Source organism: Sebastes fasciatus, chromosome 20 (genome assembly GCF_043250625.1).
Source record: "Sebastes fasciatus isolate fSebFas1 chromosome 20, fSebFas1.pri, whole genome shotgun sequence".
NCBI classification, from domain to species: domain Eukaryota; kingdom Metazoa; phylum Chordata; class Actinopteri; order Perciformes; family Sebastidae; genus Sebastes; species Sebastes fasciatus.
Genome location: NC_133814.1, coordinates 16,822,778 through 16,845,026, shown reverse-complemented (window position 1 = coordinate 16,845,026; position 22,249 = coordinate 16,822,778). Strand labels below are relative to the sequence as shown.

Genomic DNA, 22,249 nt, shown 5'->3' with positions numbered 1-22,249 from the left:
AAGCTCCACTGTAATCTTTGGGTAATTGAAAAAAGGGGGCCTGCACCACTTAGGAGCACAAAGAGAAGATTACATAGCTAAAACTAATTTGGCAAAAATGCAGAAATGGATTTTCGGGCCCCACCTCCTCTCTCTCCTAACCCCTTTTATTACAATACACCTCTACCCTCCGTGAACCGGGCCCCTGGGGGGAATGGATGAGGAAGAGGGGAGTACCAGGAGGAGGAGGAGGAGGAGGAGGAGAGCGCCGACTGGAGCTGCTAATGACTGTGGATTTACACGCGCTGCCTTGATTTCGTGGTTTACAGATGATCGATTACTTGACTGCAACCGTGGTTAAAAGTGCCTCATCACAACATCAGACCCAAATGTGAACTGGCAACCTCCCCAAGCCTCTTAGATTGTGTTACTGAATTCCAGGGTGACACCGCAGAAGTGTTTTTAATTACAAACCGCACTATTTTCGCTGTGGCTTGGCGGTTTGGCGGCCCCGGGATCACCGTGAATTTGATAGCTCTTCTTTCGAGTTGTAATTCAGTGGCAGGCGCCTGCGATCTCTAACCCCGAAACCCAAATATTAACACCCTGGCCTCTTTTTCTTTTCCCCTTTTTCTCTCTCTGTCTTTCTCTCAGTCTAATAAGGTTCCAGTGGTACAGCACCCTCACCATGTGCACCCTCTCACACCTCTGATCACCTACAGCAATGAGCACTTCACACCGGGGAACCCCCCACCTCACCTACAGACAGACGTGGATCCCAAAACAGGTATTTTTTCCACTGCATGCATGTGTATTTTTTCAGTTAGCAACATGCTACTTGATTCCTGTGAAAAACACCTTTTTAGAGTACAGTTTGTTTTTAAAGGTGTCAGGATGAAACTTCTGAACGCCCCAGTACGTTTTCAAGAAGTTGAGAAAACCACAGAGGCAGCTCTCCTTAGATAAAGCACGTCAACTCTCAGAAAGTGTTTGCACCCATGGGTGTGTAAATGTTTTATTATGCCCTGGCCGCCACCACGGTTCACATATACACGACTCCGTTTGTCTTGATGGCGTCCGCCTGTCTGTCTGTAGATACAATCTTGTAAAAACAATTCAAGATTGTGTCACATGTGTCAAATGTCATATTTACCATACAGTTATACCATAAAGTAGACTGCGTTGTTTAAATTACTATCCTATTCAAGTATTATGAAATATAAATGTCAAATTTGTCCATTAATTGCTCATTTAATGACCTCAGAAACATAACTAGGACTGTTTACGAGACTGTGAGACTTAAAGAGGGACAAAGTCATCTCAAGTACTTCTTGTGTCAACTGCTGCTCTCATCTGTTCCTGGTTGATTTAGCCATCACGCTCATTAACGTGGTTTGGCTTCAGTGCAAAGTGGCCTTGCAAGAAAACCTGAACAGTGGCTCATAAACCTCCCCGTAAAACATGGAATTCAGCAAACAACCACGACTTCTCATGACCGCAACTCCACTTGCCAAGACTCAAAACAAGACAGCCTCTGTATTAAGTTGGAGGTCGTCTCATCTAAACACCAGAGATCTCACGACTGTCTGCTCGCAATGATGTCTAAAAAAAATAAATAATAATAATCCTCCAAATGGAAGACGTGACCACTTGGATTTATGCAGGTTTTCGATCCTCGACTGTAGAGATGTTCCGATGCAATTTTTCCCTTCCCGATACCGATTCTGATACTTGAACTTGCGGTATCTGCCCCTTTGTAAAACATGAACAACACATACAGAGAATGAATGCAGTAGATCTTTCTTTAATTATTTTGTCAGTTACAAAGAATATAAATAAAACCTTTATTACATTCATCATATACATACAGGTACACACATGAAATTTGAACTCTGCATTTAACCAATCCTAAGTATTTTGCTGTAAGCGCCCAGGGAGCAACTTGGGGTGGAGTGTCTCGCTAAAGGACACTTCGACATGTAGACTGTAAAAGCCGGGGATCGAACCGCCAACCTTGTGGTTAAAGGACGACCCGCTCGACCAACTGAGCTTTGCTAACAATCAGTTTTACTTTTTCCACTGTGAAATATTAAGTTACGGCTACTGTTTTAGAGCGGCGAACAAGAATTGATTTCCGGTTAAACATTAAACATGATTTTTTTTCTGGGTTAATAAATGATGGTATCAAATCAGTACATAGAATGGCGTACTTGCCCAGTACCGAATTTTGGGCAGTATCAGATTTATGTCCGATACTGGTATCGGTATCGGAAAAATACCAATAACGTGGACTGTTGTCCACGTTCATCAGTCAGATTCTGCCCACACGTCTCTCCCAGCAAACAATTTTAGGCAACTCCATTCATTTCCGTGAGCATCTTGACCTCATGTTTTTTCCAGCCCATCCTTTCAGGTTAATGCATTTCCAGTGCGAGCAATAATTTCATGCTTTTCAGTGTTCTCTGGTGGATTCAGTCAATGTTTTAGGTAATAATGTTCCCTTATTATGATGGCCCTTACAAAGGGGAAATAATGTGCCAGCTGCTGTTTAATGTAGTGCTTAATAGGGCTGCTTAATTGGGCTCAGTGTTTAATTAATTAATGAGCTGTATTAGGTCTTCAGCGCTGGGTGGCGATGGGATAATATTCGCTTTCCTTTTTAATAGAATTTGCCTTTTGTTATTTCGGTGCTCCAAGAAAAAAAGTTTCTGCGCAGCACGTTGTCCATCAGTAACAGAATCCCCCTCAAGAGTCAGATCCCGGATAACCTGGACCAGCCGCAGAGTTTGGGTGTAACCGCCAACACCGGCCAAGTTCTGATCTATGAAGATCGATCTGGCTCTTCTGCGACCGGTCAAAATATCTGCAACAACAGCTGCACAGGCGAGCCAGCTGTGTGGAAGAAAACGCACATCAGCCAAAAATGAAAGTCCCCCCAGTTCCTGGTCTACCGAGCGCACACACACCTTCCCCTGCTGTGCTTTTTTACACATGTCTAGTGTTCCCTGTTTCAAGTTTGCCATGAGAGAGAAAGTTATTTTTACACACCCGGCTGTGTACGAGACCTTTTCAAGGCGTTCGTTCAGGGCAGCTTGTCGATGCGGTTTCTCCGCCTGTCAGCTGCCACGGAAAGCAAAGGCAACACCGCGGACGCTGCGACTGCTCGGCGATTCCTTCAGCGAGAGCTGTCCTTAAATTGGACATCTTTGTCACCGTTCGTCTGTTTGGGGGAATAAACAAAATTCAGTTTTTATGTTAAATCTGAGGATCAGTTGGGACGAATGCAAACAAACAAACCAATACGAACCTTCACGTAGTCATTAAAAAATGAACTTTTTGACTTTCAGCTCGTAATCTGTAACTGTTGCACATTTCTAATATTGACTTCTTCATGTATAATATCAGGTAAAATCCATCCAGCCAGTACGTCAGTACGCCAGTACATCAGCCTGACTCAACCCTGCATTAGCCGCTCTCTGATCACAGAGAAGCCTTTAATTATATTGTTGTGTTCTGTTAACTTCTAAACTTCAGTCATTTTATATAATTAATCTTCCGAATCAGTAGACAAATGTGACAAGAATCGTGTTGGTGTTCTCCCCTCACCTCTCTCCCCTCTGCCTCTTCCAACACATTGTGCCGCCGCCGCCTCAAAGGCCTTTGATCAGGAAGTGTGATTTAGCACTGTGTGTACATGCGAGCAACAAGCCCTCTTCCTCCTCCTCATCCTCCCATCTGCACTCCTGTGATGTCTGCCCCGTTCAGATGTGAAACTCTTCAACAAAGAGTGAATTCAGCGCTGACAAAGATTTGGTTCTCTCTCTCTCTCTCTCTCTCTGTCATCATCTCGTCTGTCCACCTCCTCCCTGCGCCTCCTGTCATCCTCCTTTTTCTTCCGCAGGAATCCCGAGGCCTCCACATCCTCCAGATATATCTCCTTATTACCCGCTGTCACCTGGCGCTGTCGGCCAGATCCCCCATCCGCTAGGATGGCTAGTACCACAGTAAGCAAATCCCTTTCTCTGCTGTATTCTCTCGTGTGAAAAGGCTAGCAACACCCACATATTGTTATGATTAATAAACTGTATATGAAGCCAAATCATTACAGAGGATAACATCAAACAGTAGCAGCAGATATCACCTTACATGTGTGTACACTGTACTGCAGGATGTTGTTCTTTACGCACACAAAGTCAATTACAGAAGCTGTCTCTGTCTCCTCTCTGTGTTAAAAGGCCTCTTAAGCTCAAACTTGATCCTTTAAGTTTGTAACGCACTCGCTCCCGGACCACAGCGGCCCATCGCCGCTTCCTCAGGCCCTCGCCAACCCTAACTCGCTACTTTGTGGCAAATACTATTTTGCATGTCTCTGTATGGTCCAATTAGAGTAATGAACCGTGATTGCCCGTATTTTACCCACAATTCCACACGGGGGCTCTCCCCTGGTAACTCTTGTCAACACTTGTTAATATGACAAAAGGCTACAAATTAAGCTCTGTTAATTTAATGTTTTCTCACCGCGATCTAAATACCGAGAGAGGCCCCGAGCGCAGCCACTGCGCCCTTTGATTTGCTGCACTTTATTTTTGGTATAAATTTACATTCATTATTGTTTGTCTTTGGATGTGTAGACCTCAATTAGCGTGATGGCTCCATTAAAGAGACCCGCGCTTCGTCTTTAATTATCACAACAAAACACCTAGTTCCAGCTCGGGGAGGAACGGGGCCCCACTCTGTCGACACCGAGCGAAGGGTTATGAAATTTAATTAGCCATCGCTATCAAGATTTGTGGCATTCAAATTGTTCAGAGTTTTTCTCCCTTTGATCTGCGCTCTGCAATCCCCTAGATTTTTGTCCTGATCAAATGAGAATAAAGAGGCCCACGGTGGGGAGAGGGAGAGGAGACGAAGGGCTTTAACTTCTCCTCTTCCATCAACCCTGTTCCTTTACCTTTCTTCTTTTCTTCCCCCTTCGCAGGCAAGGTCAACCTGTTTATCCAATCACAACAGGGGGTTTCAGACACCCCTACCCAACTGCGCTCACTGTCAACGCATCCATGTCAAGGTGAGCTGAGACCTAGGAGCTAAACACACACACACACACTCTCACACTTACATTGTGTGTTTGTGTTGGCTGTGAGGGCAATGCACAAGCAACACACACACACAAAGCAGAGACGGTGAGCAGCAACTTCTCCCTTAAGGAGAGCTCGCACTCCCCATCTCTGTGTTCAAAAGGCCAATTCTCCAGTGTGGCGCTCCAGCTAGCGTGCTCAAATATTAATTATATTTATAATTTTTCTAATGAGGCCCCTGAAGAACATTTACCCCCACTGCATGTCAGGCAGATCTGAAATGAGCCGGGGCATGTCCATGCTGTGAGTTTGAGCAGCCAGACAGATAAACAAACACGGCAACACTTTGAAGGGGGGGGGGGTGGCGGCTAGATGATATAAAGCCGGGGCCTGACACTTGGCTGGTGCTTTGGTCCAGCCCATTAGGGTCCAGCTCAAGTGCTGCTGTGGACATTAGTGCACCCATGGGGGGTATGTGTGTTTGTTGCCATCTTGTATACATGTGTGTGTGTTTGTCAGTTGGTGTTAAACTGCTTACGGCTCCCTTGAGGGACGTATGTCCTCTATATTGTGTGGAAAAGAATTAATTTTCGATGACTAAATGCCCCAAAAAAGCAACAACCCAAAAAACAAACAGCCTCCTCCTCCTTCTCCTCCTCCTCCCTCCTCCACCTCCTTCTCTCTACACGCCCTTGCAGCAGGGGACTATGGACGGGGCTGGTTTAGAGTCTAGGGATGAGGCCAAGCTTCAGTTTAATTACAGCCTGATTGGAAAAGCAGCTCCTGAGGGCGGCGTGTTTAGACCTCTGTGACATTGATGGATCATGTAGATGCAGGGGAGGGAGGAGTCGCAAGGGGGAATGACATTTTTTGTAAAGCATAGCGCTAAGAATAAGGGAAAGCTGAGTTTGTAAACTCACCCAGACAGTTCAGTTTTTCAGCTGTTTTTTTTTGCTGTCCTTTTTAGGGATTCAGTTCTTGCATCAAAGGTTATATTTAAACTCATTCTGGTGTCTGGATTAGAGTCAGATTTGCCCCGAGCTCTTCCCGAGCAAGTCTCAGGTGCAAAGGGTCAGACGGTGGGTTTGTCCAGACATCGGCATCTGGCAGCAGCACCCAGCCAACCTGGTTCTCTGAGTGACTGCTAATTTGGTCCCTTAATGACAGCCTCTACATTGTGATCATCTTATTTCCAGTGCAGCTAATTGAATATACAGGCTGGGGTGTGTGGGGGGGACTGGCCATGGGGAAGAGCTAATGCCCTGTGATGAGGCCCCTAATTGAATTAGTATAACTGAATAGATGGAGGGCTCTGGGAGCTCTCTGGAGAATGGGAGGGTTTAACACATCTCCAAAAAAAAAAGAAAATTCTGGCTTTGACAGGGCAGAGAAGAAACTCAATTTGTTGACAAAATCTAGTAAAAAATCTGTCTAATTGTGTCAGCAAAATGGCAGAATCCTTTTATACATAGCCTTCAGCCACTTGGTTTTGTTCAAAGAACGGACCAGACTGTTGTGATGGCTCAAACGATTTGTAGGGAGCGCGGCTGACTGGAGGAAATCGGAGAGAAAAGACATCCTGGCCTTGTACTCTTGTCGGGTTCTTTTGCAGGAGCGCGCTGCTTTCAGTATCAGTCCCCTGTGCCGTAGCCCGGACTGCATTAGGATGCAGGGAAGGGAATCTGGTACCTCGTAGTCCTGCAATGAGCACCTTACACCTAGGTCCTGTTAAAAAATGCATTCTTTTAGGACGGTAGGGAGAAAGAAAAAAAGAGCCAAGGAGAGTAGAGACAGTCAGCGGAACAAATGAAAGACATTATTTTGATAATGGGGTTGGAGCCAGTGCAGTTCCACGATATTGTGTGTGTGTGTGTGACAGGTAGGAGGATGTGAAGGCCCCTTTGCCCCTTATGCTTAAGCCTGCCCTTTGATATGTTCCCCCCATCATCCCGCTCCCTCTCTTTTCCTTGGGAACGGGAGAAGCGCACCGGCCGGATCATTATACATTAAACAGGCACGGGGGCTACTGCTTCGCATTGGCAATTAAATGGCACTGGCTGACACTGGGCTTGCTGCGCCAGTGACCCCCCTCTCCTCCTCACCCCAACACCGCCAGCCATTCTTACCTTTTAGATTGAGACGTAGGAGCCCCAGGGTTGGGGGTGGGTGGATGGGTGGGGGTCTCTGCTGCCTCTCTGTGTTGCTTAAATTGGTCCAAGGCTCTGCTTGCTGCTGATGAGCCCGGATGATGATGATGATGATGATGATGATGATGATGATGATGCCCCCATGCTTCAAAGGGATGGCCGTCATGTTTAAACCATAACCTGGGCCATGCAGTGGCAGCAGGAGGAGGAGGAGGGGAGAGGAAGCGAAGGAGAGCGGAGGTGGTGAGGGGACAGGGAGGAGTAGAGAAGAAGAAGAAGAAGAAAAAAAATAGATCTTGGAACAGAGGAAATTTTAACAAGTGCACAGAGAGAGAAGGAGGGCAGGGTGAGCAAGGGAGAGAGGAAGCGGAGTGAGCGAGGAAAACGCAGCAGCCCTAATGATGGGCGATATGCAGCCACTGCTGCCGAGCTCCCCATCAACGGGATGACATGGCACAAACACCAATGTGTCAGTGATGAAGGGAGAAGAGGGGAAAAGGAGAAAAAGAGGGAAAGAGTTTGAGGGGGGAGCGCACTGGCACTCCCCTGAGATGGCCTCCAACAGAAAGTAGTTGTTCCTGGCGAGTTTATCCTCATCATTATATTCTGGCTCGGAGCCATGCAGCCAGACACAGCCGGATAATGAGCTGCTTTAAAAAAAAAAAAAAGAGAGAGAGAGAAAAAAAAAGAATTATTCCTCCTTTTTTTCCCTTCTCCTTCATCCTCCTCTCTTCTCTCTCTTAAATTTGCGTGTGGTCACGTGGAGCCGAGGTGGCGCGCTGCAAACGTACACATGCGGATAAGACGCGTTCAAATAATCCTGACACAAATAATTAGTGTCATACATCCGCTGGCACATACAGTGTCTTATATGGCTGCTCTGGCCAGTGAAGCGATTTCACAAATAAGGGTTTTCTGGCCTTCGATGTGCGGAGCGGTTTGGAGACGATGGAATGATGATAGGAGCGTGGAGGGATGAAGATAAAAATGTCAGTGCTGCTGACAGTGCTGAACTGGCAGAAAAAGAATGGGAGGGAAATAAGAGACCCAATACCTGAAGTGATACTAGACTTTGATAGAACGTTTTTAATCTAGTTTGCAATATTCCTTGATAAGAAATAATGGTTTACCCCTTCCAAAACCCTCCTATCAGTGCAACTGCTAAAAAATGCAGTTTCCTCAAATATAACAATGGCTTGAAGTTATGCCATTTGTCATCTACGGTACTGTATTTGGAAACCATTTCCTCAGCTATCATAGGTGACAATTGTTAAGTTTAAACCTCCTCTACACCTGAGGAGTGCTACATCAGTCTCGGCTCCATTAAAAGCACCGATATACTGTATCGGCCTGCGCAGTCTCTCTGTAACTATGAATAGAAAAGTTCAAGGTGCGCAGAGCCCTCAAGCTAACACGCTTCATTGAATCCATTATATGAATTGTCGCCTGTATCGGTAGAAATTACAAATCTCAATGAGGTTTTGATTAAATAAAGGTGAAGAAATGCACTCGGCTCAAATGTGCTCCCTGTATCATTTTGTATTTTGGGTTGTTCAAAAATGGCATTTCAAGAGATTTATCCTTGTGCAATTGCACTTAATTATTGCCACACAATATAGCGTTTGTGCTTTTAAATCGTATTTTACTGATGGTTTTGTCATAACTTGCTGTTTTGTGTGAAGTGTATAGCTGTCCAGGTGGTGCTCAAGTTAAATGCGTGACATTTGATCTAACGCTCATTTTGAAGAGTAAAATCGATCCTATCTGGCTGTGAATATAATATAAATAATCAGCCTTGGACGTTTTCATGTGGATGTTTGTATGTGCATTTATGTCTTTACTTGTGGCTAAAGGCCAATTCCATTTCTAAGAAATAGATTGTACTTTGACGTGTCATTGAAAGATGGAAATGGAATTTAGCCCTTTTAGTCTTGTTGTATACATGTGTTCCATCTCCTCATTTCACCCGTGTCCATTCTGACGATTTACACAGTCTTCTGTCCTCCAGGTTCCCCCCACACATGGTGCCCCCTCACCACAGTTTGCACACCACGGGCATCCCACACCCAGCCATCGTCACACCCAACGTCAAGCAGGAATCCTCCCACAGCGACATCTCCCTCAACAGCTCGTGAGTCCATTTCCAGCGGCCTCAACGCATGCTTACTTTTCTTAAAACCAGTCATAGGATGATTCACCCTTCTGCCCTTCTCTTCCTCCACAGGAAACAGTCTGACGCTAAAAAGGAAGAGGAGAAAAAGAAACAGGTCCACATAAAGAAGCCCCTGAACGCCTTCATGCTATACATGAAGGAGATGAGGGCCAAGGTGGTGGCCGAGTGCACACTGAAGGAAAGTGCTGCCATCAACCAGATCCTGGGTCGGAGGGTAAGTCCTAACCACTAGACACACTCCAACACTGTTATGGTCAAACTGAAGGGCTTATCGCAGTGGTTCCCAATGGATCCTCCGCCCTGCTAATTTTGGCCTTTACACACCGGGAGCGTGACGAATAAACATGAAAATGCGAAATACACGCCAACGAATATTATATGTCTAGGGCTTTTATTGTGAAAGGTAAGAACGGAAGAAGGGGATCTAGTCTGCGCTGCCTTTGTCAAGGCTGAAAGGAGTAATAAAGTTTGCCGTCTTGGTTTGAACTACGGAGCTTTGGGCAACCTCCGGGTCTAAGAAGTGAAGCCAACGCGGAAGTGTCTTAAACTTGCATTCTTTCTAATAGCCAGCAGGGGGCGACTCCTCTGGTTGCAAAAAGAAGTCGGATTGTATAGAAGTCTATGAGAAGATGACCCTTCTTCTCACTTGATTTATTACCTCAGTAAACATTGTAAACATGAGTTTATGGTCTCAATCGCTAGTTTCAAGTCTCCATCAAAACACTATGATGTTCATTTAGTAAATTATGGTTTTATTTAGAGCCAAATAGACCATAAAGCAGGGGATGCTTTAGGGAGTGGCTATCTTGTGATTGACAGGTCGTAACCACGGCGTTGTCAATCGTTGATTTTATACCTGTAACTCAAGGTGAATGCGGTTAACAGCCCAGTATTGTAGATGTAAGTCCTGCGTACCTATATGTTTCCTGTTCATGGTGAAAATCTTTCTGTTTCACATCTTCCAGTGGCACGCCCTATCGCGGGAGGAGCAGGCCAAGTACTACGAGCTGGCCAGGAAAGAGCGACAGCTCCACATGCAGCTGTACCCGGGCTGGTCAGCACGAGACAACTATGTAAGTTTTTAATTTTACAAGTCGTAACGGGCTGCTCTTCCCCCCCGTTTTCACTAGGTGACATCACCAGGATTTCTTTTGCTAGCCTGAGGGATCTCTTTTCTTCTTGTAATTTTTCTTTTTGATATTCATATCTGAGACTTGACCTAAGCCCCACCTTGTTATGACACAAAGGAAATATATGTAACAAAGTCTGATCGTGATGATTCTTATATGAATCCTTAGACACTTTTGTTCTGACACACAAGTGCGCAGATTCTCATCAACTTTGTCTAGTTCTTGGGATCAAGCTGACCAGAGTATTCCACGAGCAGCCTCTTTTGAGACATCTGTCTTCCCAAAAAACCCAGAAGCTCGTCAAGATGTCTAGATGTTCACAGAGCAGAGGAAAATAAGACAAAAGATTACAGGAAAAAAAAGAAGAAGAAGAGAGCAGAGAGAGGAGGGATAATTCTGGTCTGGCCTGCAGTGGCTGTTACAAACCGGAGGGCAGAGATGGAGAAAAAAAAAAAAAAACACAAGGCAGAGAAAGAATGAATGAATAAATAAGTAAACACAAAGAACAGTCCTATTCTCTGTTTCATGTTTTGGGCATTCTGCAATATAATAACTAAGGTTCCTGTCTGTGTCTATTTTTTCTTTCTATTTTTTTGGCGGCTAACCAACAGGGGAAAAGGAAGAAGAGAAAAAGGGAAAAGCAGCAAGCAGAGAGCAATGGTAAGTGAGCTGCAATTATCTCTCATATTAGAAGAGCCCCATCATGTGTCAGGCAGATGTGACATCTTGCAAGATAAAAGTCAAGTTTTTGTGTGTGTTATGTTTTTTTGTGTGTGTGTGTTATTGTGCCTGGCTTTTTTTCTTTTTTTGTATAGTTATGCTTCCCAATGCAATATTTAAATGGTAGAGTTGCTTGTAATACCCCCCCTTTTCCCATTTTCCCCTAGCCTTCCCCTAGCTAATAACAACTGAATATGCATGACCCCCCCCACACTCCTCCTCACCTCCCCTCTTGACACCCCCCCCCCCTTCCCTCCCTCCTTCCCCACTTTGCCCCTTAGCGTTCTTGGTATTGTGATATGTATGTTTTTGAGAATGTGAAGTTGAAGCATTGTGAGAGCCATTAACTTTGCTAGTGTTGTGTGCGTGGCCCCCGTTTTATAATGCCTGTGCCCTGCAGATAGACTGCACTACTGTACTATGTGTATGTGTGTGTATGTGTGTGTAGTGTGTGTGTGCTTGCTGGGCTGCTCCCTTGCTTGCTTTCATGCATGCTTTTATATCAACATAAGAAAACAAATCACTTAAAATTAAGGAGGTTTGCTAATTCTATGATTTTTTTTTTTTTTTTTATTCCTATGATTCATATTCTTCTTGATCGTGTTGTGAGGAAACAATGGCGGCTTTGTTATTATTATGTATTTTGCGCTCGTTTGGTGACGGATTTCTTCTTGAAGGCCTCTCTATCTGTTCTTTTTTTTCAGAACACAGAGAATATTTTCCAAACCCTTGCCTTTCACTCCCTCCGATTACAGGTGCTAATGTCATTTTGAGTATTAAATTACTAACTTGTTTTTTTTTTTTTTCTTCTTTTTTTATTTATCAATGTATATTATTTATTTATTTTAAAAATGACTGTGCAATATTAGGCCTTTTTTTAAGATTAAATTCTATATCTAAATATGCACTTTTTGCTTTGTTTGCTGCTTTCCTTTCTTTTAAAATGATGTTTATTTGACTTCAAGCTAAGATTATATCTCATTTAGTTTACTCATGTTTCTATTTAGTCTAGTCCGTATTTTGGCATAATCACAATGCAGTATGCTTGAGGAAGTGATTATATAAAGTTATCATGGTGGAGTATGACCTGAAGGATGTGATGTCAGGGTAAACCTCCTTAATCTGTCAGTAGCTGCGCTTTCCTATAGGCCAGCATGAGTTTGGCTTCCTCCCCCTTTTTTAAAATCTGCCTCTACTCGGCCAAGACCTGGTCTCAAACACTACTGGGTAGAGCTAGTGGCAGCTTTTCCTGCAGCCAATGTTGATGGAAAACAGTCAACAGTTTGATGCCAGGTCTAAAGAGTAGATTCCCTCTTCAGGTTCCAGCCTTTTTAATCCTTCCTCTGGCTGTAGGGCTAACTCACGACCACGCTGTGTTTAGCAGTCTGCTACTACTGCCACCTTGCACTTTTTGAAACCACTGATAACATCTAGCAGTAACCTGCATTTATACCCTCTCGGCCAAACAAGCATCTTATCTTCAGCTTTAACTCCAGAGTTTAGATTTACTAAAAGTTTCCGTTTTTATGATAATTTGCATGCGTTTTGATTTTTGTCTGAAACACACTAATTGTGTATTCTCTTGAGAATGGCTTTTACGGGTGTTTTTTGGGGGGGGATTTCTTGCACAATGAGCCACTGCCAAGCTTCATAGATTCACTGTTACCTGTTTTTTCTCCTTTATTTCTCTCCTCCTCCTTTTTTTTGATTTCTGTTCCTTATTGTTTTTGGTTTTTGGGTTCTTTTCCCCTCCTCCTCTCTGCTGGCTTCCCCCTCCCTGTCGCGGCATCAGACCTGAGCGCTCCTAAGAAGTGTCGAGCGCGCTTTGGGCTCGACCAACAGAATAACTGGTGTGGCCCGTGCAGGTGTGTATGGTGTGTGCTTGCACCGGCCGGGGGCCAGGTGAAGGCTGGCTAACTGTACACTGGGACTTCCTCCTTCGCTCTCTTGCTGCCGCTGCTGCCTCTTCTTCCTCTTCTCTTCCTCTTCTCCTCCTCCTCCTCCCCCCTCCCTCTGTCTGTCTGTCTGTCCCGCCAGGCTATCGTGACCTCTCAGCTTCCTCCAGCCACGCCCTGCCGGTCTATCTCTAGGCTCCCACTATTTGATTTTTTTACCTCCTGTTTTTTTGGGAAGAAGGGTATTAACAGCGGAGTGTTTGTATGAATGGCGTCTGTGCGTGTGTATTGATGAAGATGTGGGGGGTTTCATTGCAGGATGTGTACAGTACAATAAGCCTCACTGAGATTGGTCTAAACTGGCAGGTCGGGGCTCGGAGGATCTGGAAGCCTGATGGCTTTGTTCAATATGGAGGACATCCCAGTGTTTGCCAGCCTAAACCTAAGCCCTGGCTACATGTTTTTGTCTGTGCAATGACGTGTCCATTTTTGTTTTTTCTTTCTTTTTCCTTTTCGTTATTTGTCTCTTGTGTGTATGTTTGTGTCTACCTCTTTGGCTAACAGATGCAAATACCCCAAAGAAGTGTCGTGCCTTGTTCGGGCTTGACCAGCTGAGTTTATGGTGCAAACCATGCAGGTATAAAACTGCTGTAGTAACCACATGGGAGGAAGACATCCACAATGAGCAGCTTCTTCTTCTCCTCCTTGATTATTTGCTCAGATATCCCTCTCAAACGCGTTTCCATCAGTGTGGTAACAGATGGCAAACTCCTCTGCTCCTTTTTCCTCGCCGAGGAGCTTCCTGCTATAAATTCCCTCACAGCAATTTTTTCCTCATTGAACTCAGTTCAAGCCCAGTGGCAGAAAATGGATTTCTAAATAAGATTACTGAATATTTCATCTCAACAAAAATATCTTGATCTTCCCTAATGTCATTTGGAATCACATTTTACATTTACAATCCGACTTGTTGAAATCCATTTTCTCTCCATGCCGTGGATAATTCCCTCCCATCTTAACTGTCATGTTTGTTCTAATTGGCGTCCTTTTTTTATAACAATGTTATGCTTACAAATTTAGCCCTGCTTTCTCTGAGGGCCTGCTCAGTGACACTCTTTTCTGTGCCCTCTTCCTCCTCCCTCTCCACCTCTTCTTCCTCCAAACTCCTCTTTAATAACCCTTACTTAGTCCCTACCTGTTGTCTTTCTGTTCTGACACAAGCAGTCTTTGAATTGGGAATATTTTCATGGTAGGTATTTGTTTCTGCTAAGTAATACCCTTCTCTGTGTCCGGCTTGCACCACACCCCCAGCCCCACCTCTTTTCTCTTGACACAACTCTTCAAACACCCAACCATCGCAACACATTGTTTGTTTACGCTGCTACACGTTTCATTTGTGTTGTTTTTATCGTTTAAAGGGGACGGCTCGAATTAATCTCAATTTTTTTCAGAAGATTTTTCTATTTTGAGGTCATTCTTAGCAGTTTATAAGCCGATTTGAAAGGGCACATCTCAAGTTTTTGCCACAATTGCAAATGCACTGAATGTCCAACAAGACATCAACACCTTTTTGTATAAAAATTCAAATAAGTAAGACATCACACTTGCCCCATCTACAGACAGTCCACCATTGTTGGTGTTTCCACTCCTTGGCTCTCTCTTATTTCCCTCCCAGCTGAAACACACATTATCAAAAAAATACTGCATTATTCCTTAAACAATAACAGCAGATCAGGAGACGGGAAAGCGTGATAATCCAGTCTTCGTTTTAGGAGCCGAGAGGTTAAAAGTTCTCTCTGGGCTCCATTTCCTAAAAGATGCATCTGGTGTAATTTCCCCCGAGACGGGAAAATCAATAACGTACACGGGCACATACTATGAATCGATATGTCTGTTAAAAAATGGATATTAGCTCATTTGTTGCAGTTTGACAGACAGTTATCGAGAGCAAGATGTCTATGTAGTGGCAAATGATACCTTTTTACGGCGGGTCGATACTCCGCACCACCCCGGCGCTGCAGTATCAGTGCAGAATGCACTAAAAGCCTGATCCCCACTCTTTTCTAGACTTTTTCCTATACTGTCCGGTGTTGTGTGCCTGTACTGTCGAGCTTATCGGAAATGCATGCTTGTCTTTCACCCCTAGCATGCGATCAAGGTTTCGTGAGCCCTTTTTTTATGTGATGTTATTGTCCCTCTTCCTTTTCATTCACAGTAATCTGCTCTCTTTGTTTGTATTTACTATTTCCCCTTCAGAATCACAGGAAAAGGTTGGATTTGATAATTAAACAGTAGATCAGCCTCAAAAGCCTTTTTTTTTTTTAAACACCTTCTTCTTTTCACCTACTCCTTGTCCCTGTGAGTCTTAAATGCTCCATGGCCTTCAGGCATCCTTGTGATAGAGTGGAGAGCTGAGAGAGGGGTCACTGCCAGGGTCAGGGTAAAGATGAGGTGGGCAGAGATTCCCCCTTAACCAAATCTGAACGCAGCCTTCAGAGCAGAGTCACCACAGACAAATGCAACAATCCTCTTCTCTCCTAACTCCCCCCCCCCCCCTCTCCTCTCATGCTCGCTCATCCGGTTCCACCGAGCGCTGAAACGGGCCTGGCCTCAGGACTCAGGAGGCAGGGGGGAGGGGTCCCGACCTCAGGCAGGAATGCAAACATGATGCCTTGACCCCTCACGCACACACACACACTTGTGTCTTTGGGGCAGATGCGGAGTAGTGTGGACTTTTTTTTTTTTACGCCTCATATCCAAACTCTGTCCCCTCAGGAGAAGAGAGAGTAGGGCCAGATAGAGGGAGACGAGTGAGACGGGTCCAGTAACCTCATAGTGTTGCTGGAGAGAACAGGCTGATCCCCCAGCTGTATCTCTGCCTGTAAGAAAAGGCTGAGTTTACATCCAGAGAGCAACCATTACTCCATCTGATCTTCTCTCATCATCATCATCATCATCATCATCATATGTGCTTTTCCATTTCCCTGCTGCTTCCTGTCCAGCTGCTTCACCTGTGATCTTTCCTTCATGTCTGTCCTTGTCTGATGGTTTAGTATTTGGAAATCATTTCTATACCACCTTTTTGTCTTAGCACGAGCTACTTAAATGCACCTGTAACATCTTATTTGTTATGTTAAAAACCAGTTTCAAGTAATGGATTTAAAAAAAGGCAAAGGTGCATTTAAGTCGGCAGCAGTGCTAAGAGGCGATGCGGTTTGAAGATGTGATGCTAAAAGATGCTCTCTCTCTCTTGCCTTGTCCCTCAGGAGAAAAAAAAAGTGCATTCGCTACATCCAAGGTGAAGGCAGCTGTGCCAGTCCTCCCTCTACGGACGGAAGCTTACTAGACTCCCCCCCATCCTCCCCCTCCTCCGTGGTCCCCTCCCCCTCCTCAAAAGAGTCCAAACCTCAGACTGAACAAATGCAACCTCTCTCACTGACTATGAAACCGGCCCACCAGCCACTCCACCACCCGCACCTCCTGGCTGGGCCTCCACCGCCATCTTTGGTTCAGCTGGGAAACTCCGCCGCAGCGAGGAAAACGCCCGGCGCCTCCTCCCACAACGGAGCCCTGGAGCACGGCGACGTCTCGTCCTCGCGGCAGCCGGGCTCCTCTGTGGCGTCCTCAATGGCCCGGCCCTCGGCATCGCTGTGTCATTCCCACTCGCTCCTCTCCTCCACGGCCCCTCAGCCTCTGTCGCTAGTGACCAAGTCTATAGAATAGTCTACCCTATTCTTCTCCTCTTTTCTAGCTCTGTACACACACACATACACACACACACACACACACACACACACACACACTCAGACACACACACACACACACTCTCACACACCTTTCTCGGCCCTCTCTCTGCTATATTTCACTTGCTGTCGGTTCATTTCTCTTTATGTTTCTGTGCCAACTGGCTTTGAAATTTTTAGTTTTGTTTTATTAAAGTTCATTGGTCAATATTTGACCCGTCATTATCAAAAAAAATCTAATTATTATAAGGAAATGATACAATGAGCTGTAGTATAGCTTTGTGAATCTGCCAAAATTTTTATGACTTTTGTTTTTGTCTTTTTTTTTGTAGTGTTAAACAGTGCAAACAGAAAAATTATCTAGTTCAACTTCAAAATGTTTAAAAGACGGATATAAAAAGGTAGGCTAGATTATTCAGTGAGCCCTTTTCTTGAAAGAGTTGGTTCTCCTTCTTTATTTGTATTAAATACGAGCTTGCGAACCAATCATTTGACATCTGTTCAAACTCTAGGAGGGCATGAGGCTGGCGGCGACACACCTCTCCGAGGAACAACTTTAATTGTGATGTTACTTGTTCTTGTTTAAATGTACAGAATAATGGGGAGGGGGGGATTACTGTGTTAAATATGCATTCTTCCACTGCGTTGTCTTTTTTCTTTGTTGTTTACCTTTGGGGTGGAGTCAGGCAAGTTGGGTGGGCTTGAGGGGAAGTCGGGGTGGGGAGGGTTGGGGGGTATTAAATTCAAAATGTCACAACGCTAGGACCAGTAGTATTTATTGCTTTAGAGATTGCTTGTTGTATCTTGTACGTGTCTCTTTTTGACTTTTTTTTTTCTTAATACATTGTACAAATATTTTTTCTTAAGGTAAGCGACTTATATATGAATGATCCATTTTTACACGGAGGTTTTAAAAGGCAAATCTTTTGTTATTGATTTCTTTCCTCGCTGAAAACCTGGATTCCACTCAGTGTACTGTGTAGATCTCATGAACAGAAGTATGCACAACTTCATTTCAAGAAATGCGTCTATAAGCCATTTTACAAAAAAAAGAAGAAAAGAAAACTTGAAACAAGACAGTGGGTGCCGTGTCTTCAGTAGTTGGAAAAGTGTCTAAAGCCCTTCTTTTTTATTGCACAGTCACATCTCTCCGACTGTAGATTCGTGTACAGATTTTCCGTGCCAAATTTTGTGATAATTTTCTCTGCCCCTCTAACCATGCTGTAGGGATCCTCTTTTTTTTTTCTTTTTTTTTTTTTTGTCGTTTTTTTTTTTTATTTCGATACCATTCTTTGCTGTGACGTTACATAGATTGCTATGTATGTAGTATAAATGTTGCTATAACAAATGTGTTTGGTAGCAAATTGTCAAATATTAAAATTTAAACTTAATAAAAAGGCGGACATCATACTGTATAAACCCACAAGGGCCAAATTATGTATATTAGGAGGTTCATAAAAAAACTATTAAATACAAAAAAATACACAAACTGCCACTTTTAAGTACACTACTACATATAGGTAGATAGAAAAAATAGGCATGTTGATGTTGCAAGAGGCTGTAAAAAAAGCTACAAGAGAATCATCCACTCGGTGCCATTGTAGTTGACATGACGCGACTGTAATCTGTCGATTTCTTCTCTGGTTTATTAAGATGCTAATGATAAATAGTTTGAATGTTTCCTTAACGGCTGTGATGTTCCTGTTCTATTTTATGCTCTTATCTTTTTGTTTGTTTGTTTTTCCTGTTATTTTAAATGGTTCCAAAACCATGTTTTTTTGTAATGAATAAATGTTTATGCTGTACAGTCTCTGTAGCATGCAGTTCTGTATTAATAAAAGCAACTTAGTATGTGCACATCTGTGTCTTCCTTTTATTCGGAAATTCTCTGGCAGGTGCAGCGACCTAAGAAAGTGTTTTAACAGCGTCTTGGCAAATAGCTCTTATTCAGCTGCAGTTCTCCTCTACAGTTCATAACAGAGAATATGACAGTCATTTAGATACCTTAAAGTAAAAGTCTAATAGAGAATTATGACATTGCAATTAAAAATTGGAAATATTGTATCAGGTTTCATGAAATGCAATGGCCAAATTAGTAGTATTCAAACCCAGCAACCTTGTAAACAGAGTTTACACAGTGTTTCTTGTGTAAGCACCAACAGAAAGCAAGAAATGATCAATGAGAAGCTCATTGTGTTCCCAACTCTAATTGTCAAAAATGTAATGCCAAAAAATGAAGACTTTTAGTAGAGTTCAGCTCAAGAAACACAAATTCCATCGTTTTCAGTACTTTGTGTACCTAAAATGCTTCATATCAGTTATTTTATATGCAGCTTTAAGCCAATTACTATTTCACATCAAATTCACTCACTTAGCCATCTAATAAGTCATAAACAACAGAGTTCTGATCAAGTGTTTTCTCCACTTGTTCTGAAAGATCCTCAGCAATTTCCAATTTACTGGGTGTTGTAAAGATAATAAACCTTTATTTTTCATGGTGAGAATGTTTCATTCATATGATCACAGAGATCCCTAAACTGCATTTACTCACCGATACTTTATCACAAATGATGTGGAATTTTTTAATGTGAATATTGGACTGTACAGCTAAAAAAAAGAATACCAGGAGACATCTGATAAAAGAGAATAAATATCTAATTATGTTCACAGTCTGCAGGCAAATCAATCGTGTGCAATTTAGAAAACAAACAAACTGAGTGAGTGAAGGTTTTGTCAGGAAATATGTTTGTTCAAAATGTCAGAATCAGAAAATCTAATTTTACTCCCCACATTATGACTTTCTCCAAGATAAGTGCAAACTCATGTTTTCTAATTTTTCTCTCTGTAGTGTTATCGTGTCAGAGTACACCTGGGATACTCACTGCAGAGGTTCTTCTCCGTTTAACAGATATGTCAGTGAGGTCAGTGTGGCCTTTCTTATTTAATTTACAGCTTAATAATGCTGGGTCATCATTTAAAAATCAGTTTTAGTCCACATCTTAGTACATAAACAAATATTGAAGCTACTGATCTATCATTCATTCTTCAGAATAGATATGTTTTGTGTCCAGATGTTGACACTGACCAGATTGTGCTCCAGCTCAGACAAACTAAAGTTCACAACAAGCATCAAAATGCATCTCGATATAGCAGCTTGTGTGAGCCTTTGTGATTTAATTCTCCACTAAATGCACCTCTCTGTCTATATGCATACATATAGACAGAGAGGAGGATCACTGTCAGTATTTGGTACTCTTTGTGAGGTACGAACTGAACCTATTGCAAGGCATGAAGCACATGGCAAATCAACTGGGTTGTGCTATACTGTATGTACAGTACATTTGAATGTGCGTCTGAAATCGATTTATGTCCACACTGTAACACATGCAGTACATAAATAGGTCTCCAAATATGTCTGTATTCAACTGCCTACATAACCGAAGATGCATTTTAGTGCCAAGTATCAAAAAGAGGACAAAGAAGACTACATTGTGCATACATTTGTAGAAAAAGAAGGCTACAGGACCATGCTGGAAACTGGAGGAGAGTGCAAGAACTACTGTACAAAAAAAGTTCTGTTCTGATGCTCCGATCACTAACACTTACATTACACAAATCCCCTTTTGCCTCCACTCTCTGGCCCCGTTCGGCCATATACCAGTGCGTCATGCAAATGGACCTCTAGCAGAAAATTAATAATAAAGTGATATTTGTCAGATCCCCGTAGGGAACCTCTCGATTCCCTTGCCTCCGTCTACGTGGAGGCCAGAGTTCAGGATTAGCTCAGAGCAGCACCTCTGGAGCGACTTGCTGATGAACACTTAAACAAGGCTGCTGACAAAGGGGCTTGTACATTGCTGTGTGTATTGTGTATTCGGACATCAACACATTCAGCACTTCAAAGCCTCTTTTAATACATAGGTTGTTTGATATTATGGAACGTAATTATTTAATTTTGCGTTGGTTAATATGGTCAATTTCTTGCTGTTTCATCTGTGAAATGTTCTCTCAGTAGTTCTATACAGACCGTTTCAACCATAGATATAAAACAGTAGATGTGACATGTTCTAATGACTTGCTATTCCAGGATGGAACCATGTGGCGCCCATCCTACCTTGGTACAGTTTTAAACTCCTTCACCTAGGGTGAAAGAGGTTTTTGTTGTCTTTATAATATCTATGGTTTCAACAGAATTGCATTGCTTGACAACAGCTTGGGTCCACGTTTACTTCCTGTCAGCTGATGTCATTATCATACGCTGCAACAGGAAATAAACTGGGACACATTTACAACTGTGAAATGGTCTATTAGAAGCAGCACACACGTTGCAGTCAATGGCGGCTGTGTTGTTCGGCTTGGTCTCCAATAGATCAACAACAGCTTTGCAAGACAACAGTCTTTGTGTGTACACGCTGGCAAGTGACTGCAGCATCTTATGGATTCACTCCGTATACACTGTGGAGAGAAGCAATGATTTCTTATTTATTTGAAGTTTTCTTGAATCTACAAAGTATTCAAGCAAACAACGGAAAAAGTATTAAAGTGTAGCTCGAAATACAGCGTGCATGTTGTACTTGAACAGAGCCATAATGTATTGACCGTCCTCTAGTGAATACCAAGCAAAGAAGAAGTGAAACCAGGGGGATGGGTTCAGTTGTGATCAAGCAAACGCGGGACTCTTCTTTGTTCCCTTTGAGTGTATACAATATGCACACTTAATGCATTTGTGTGGGCTATACCCTTGAACTATAAACCATTAGACTAGCAACGTATAACACGCGAGCGTCCGTGACGGTTCTATTACATTTCAAGAAGCAGGAAAGACATTGTATACCTGAGTAAAGAAATTATGTTTTTTGATGTCAGTGTGGCATGGAGGAACAATGTTGAAGGCCATCGCTGCAGGCAAGCATACAAATCAGAAAACATTGCAGAACATTAAATATGTCCCCTAGGTTACAACAAATAAAACACAAAAAGGTTTTGTTTCGGATGTTATTAAAAAAAGAGACGTATACCCCTGACCCTGATCACGGTAGTAGAACAAAATTGAAAGGTTGAAGGAATGGCCGCAGCTTATAGTATAAACATCTTTGCTGAAGATGACATATTTTCATACGGCTTCATATTCGCAGATTTATGTTGTCCTCCATAATGACATTCCTCCTCTCACCCCAATTAGGTTTAATGTGAAGTTGAAAGAAAAGAAGACAGAGGGTTGCTATTCGCTTTCTGTGTATCGGCGAGTTTTCGAAGGTGCTCTTTAGTTTGGCTCTTTCTCGTGAAAGGAGATCTTGTAATGCTCTTGAAATTACAAAAATTACAAAGCCTGAAATGCACGGATAGTTCAAATGAACATATTGGAACCAATGCATTGCAATGACCTT

At 43.1% G+C, this 22,249-nt stretch overlaps 1 protein-coding gene across 28 annotated transcripts in view; it reads left to right on the top strand.

The window, feature by feature from the left end:
* tcf7l2 (transcription factor 7 like 2) overlaps positions 1-18,719 on the top strand; it is a 97,974-nt gene extending 79,255 nt beyond the window's left edge. For 4 of the 28 annotated variants that reach the window (XM_074621055.1, XM_074621039.1, XM_074621048.1 and 1 more), the window contains 10 exons: positions 634-766; positions 3,881-3,983; positions 4,958-5,044; positions 9,195-9,332; positions 9,390-9,588; positions 10,340-10,448; positions 11,102-11,164; positions 11,929-11,979; positions 13,017-13,089; positions 16,386-18,719. In XM_074621055.1, the coding sequence (XP_074477156.1) occupies positions 634-766; positions 3,881-3,983; positions 4,958-5,044; positions 9,195-9,332; positions 9,390-9,588; positions 10,340-10,448; positions 11,102-11,164; positions 11,929-11,979; positions 13,017-13,089; positions 16,386-16,842 (1,413 nt within the window). In that variant the 3' untranslated portion in view covers positions 16,843-18,719. Of the gene's footprint in view, positions 1-633; positions 767-3,880; positions 3,984-4,957; positions 5,045-9,194; positions 9,333-9,389; positions 9,589-10,339; positions 10,449-11,101; positions 11,165-11,928; positions 11,980-13,016; positions 13,090-13,683; positions 13,757-14,307; positions 14,369-16,385 lie in introns of all 28 variants that reach the window. The other 24 variants (XM_074621057.1, XM_074621049.1, XM_074621052.1 and 21 more) reach the window with 20 other exon arrangements.
* The last annotated feature ends 3,530 nt before the right edge of the window (positions 18,720-22,249 follow it).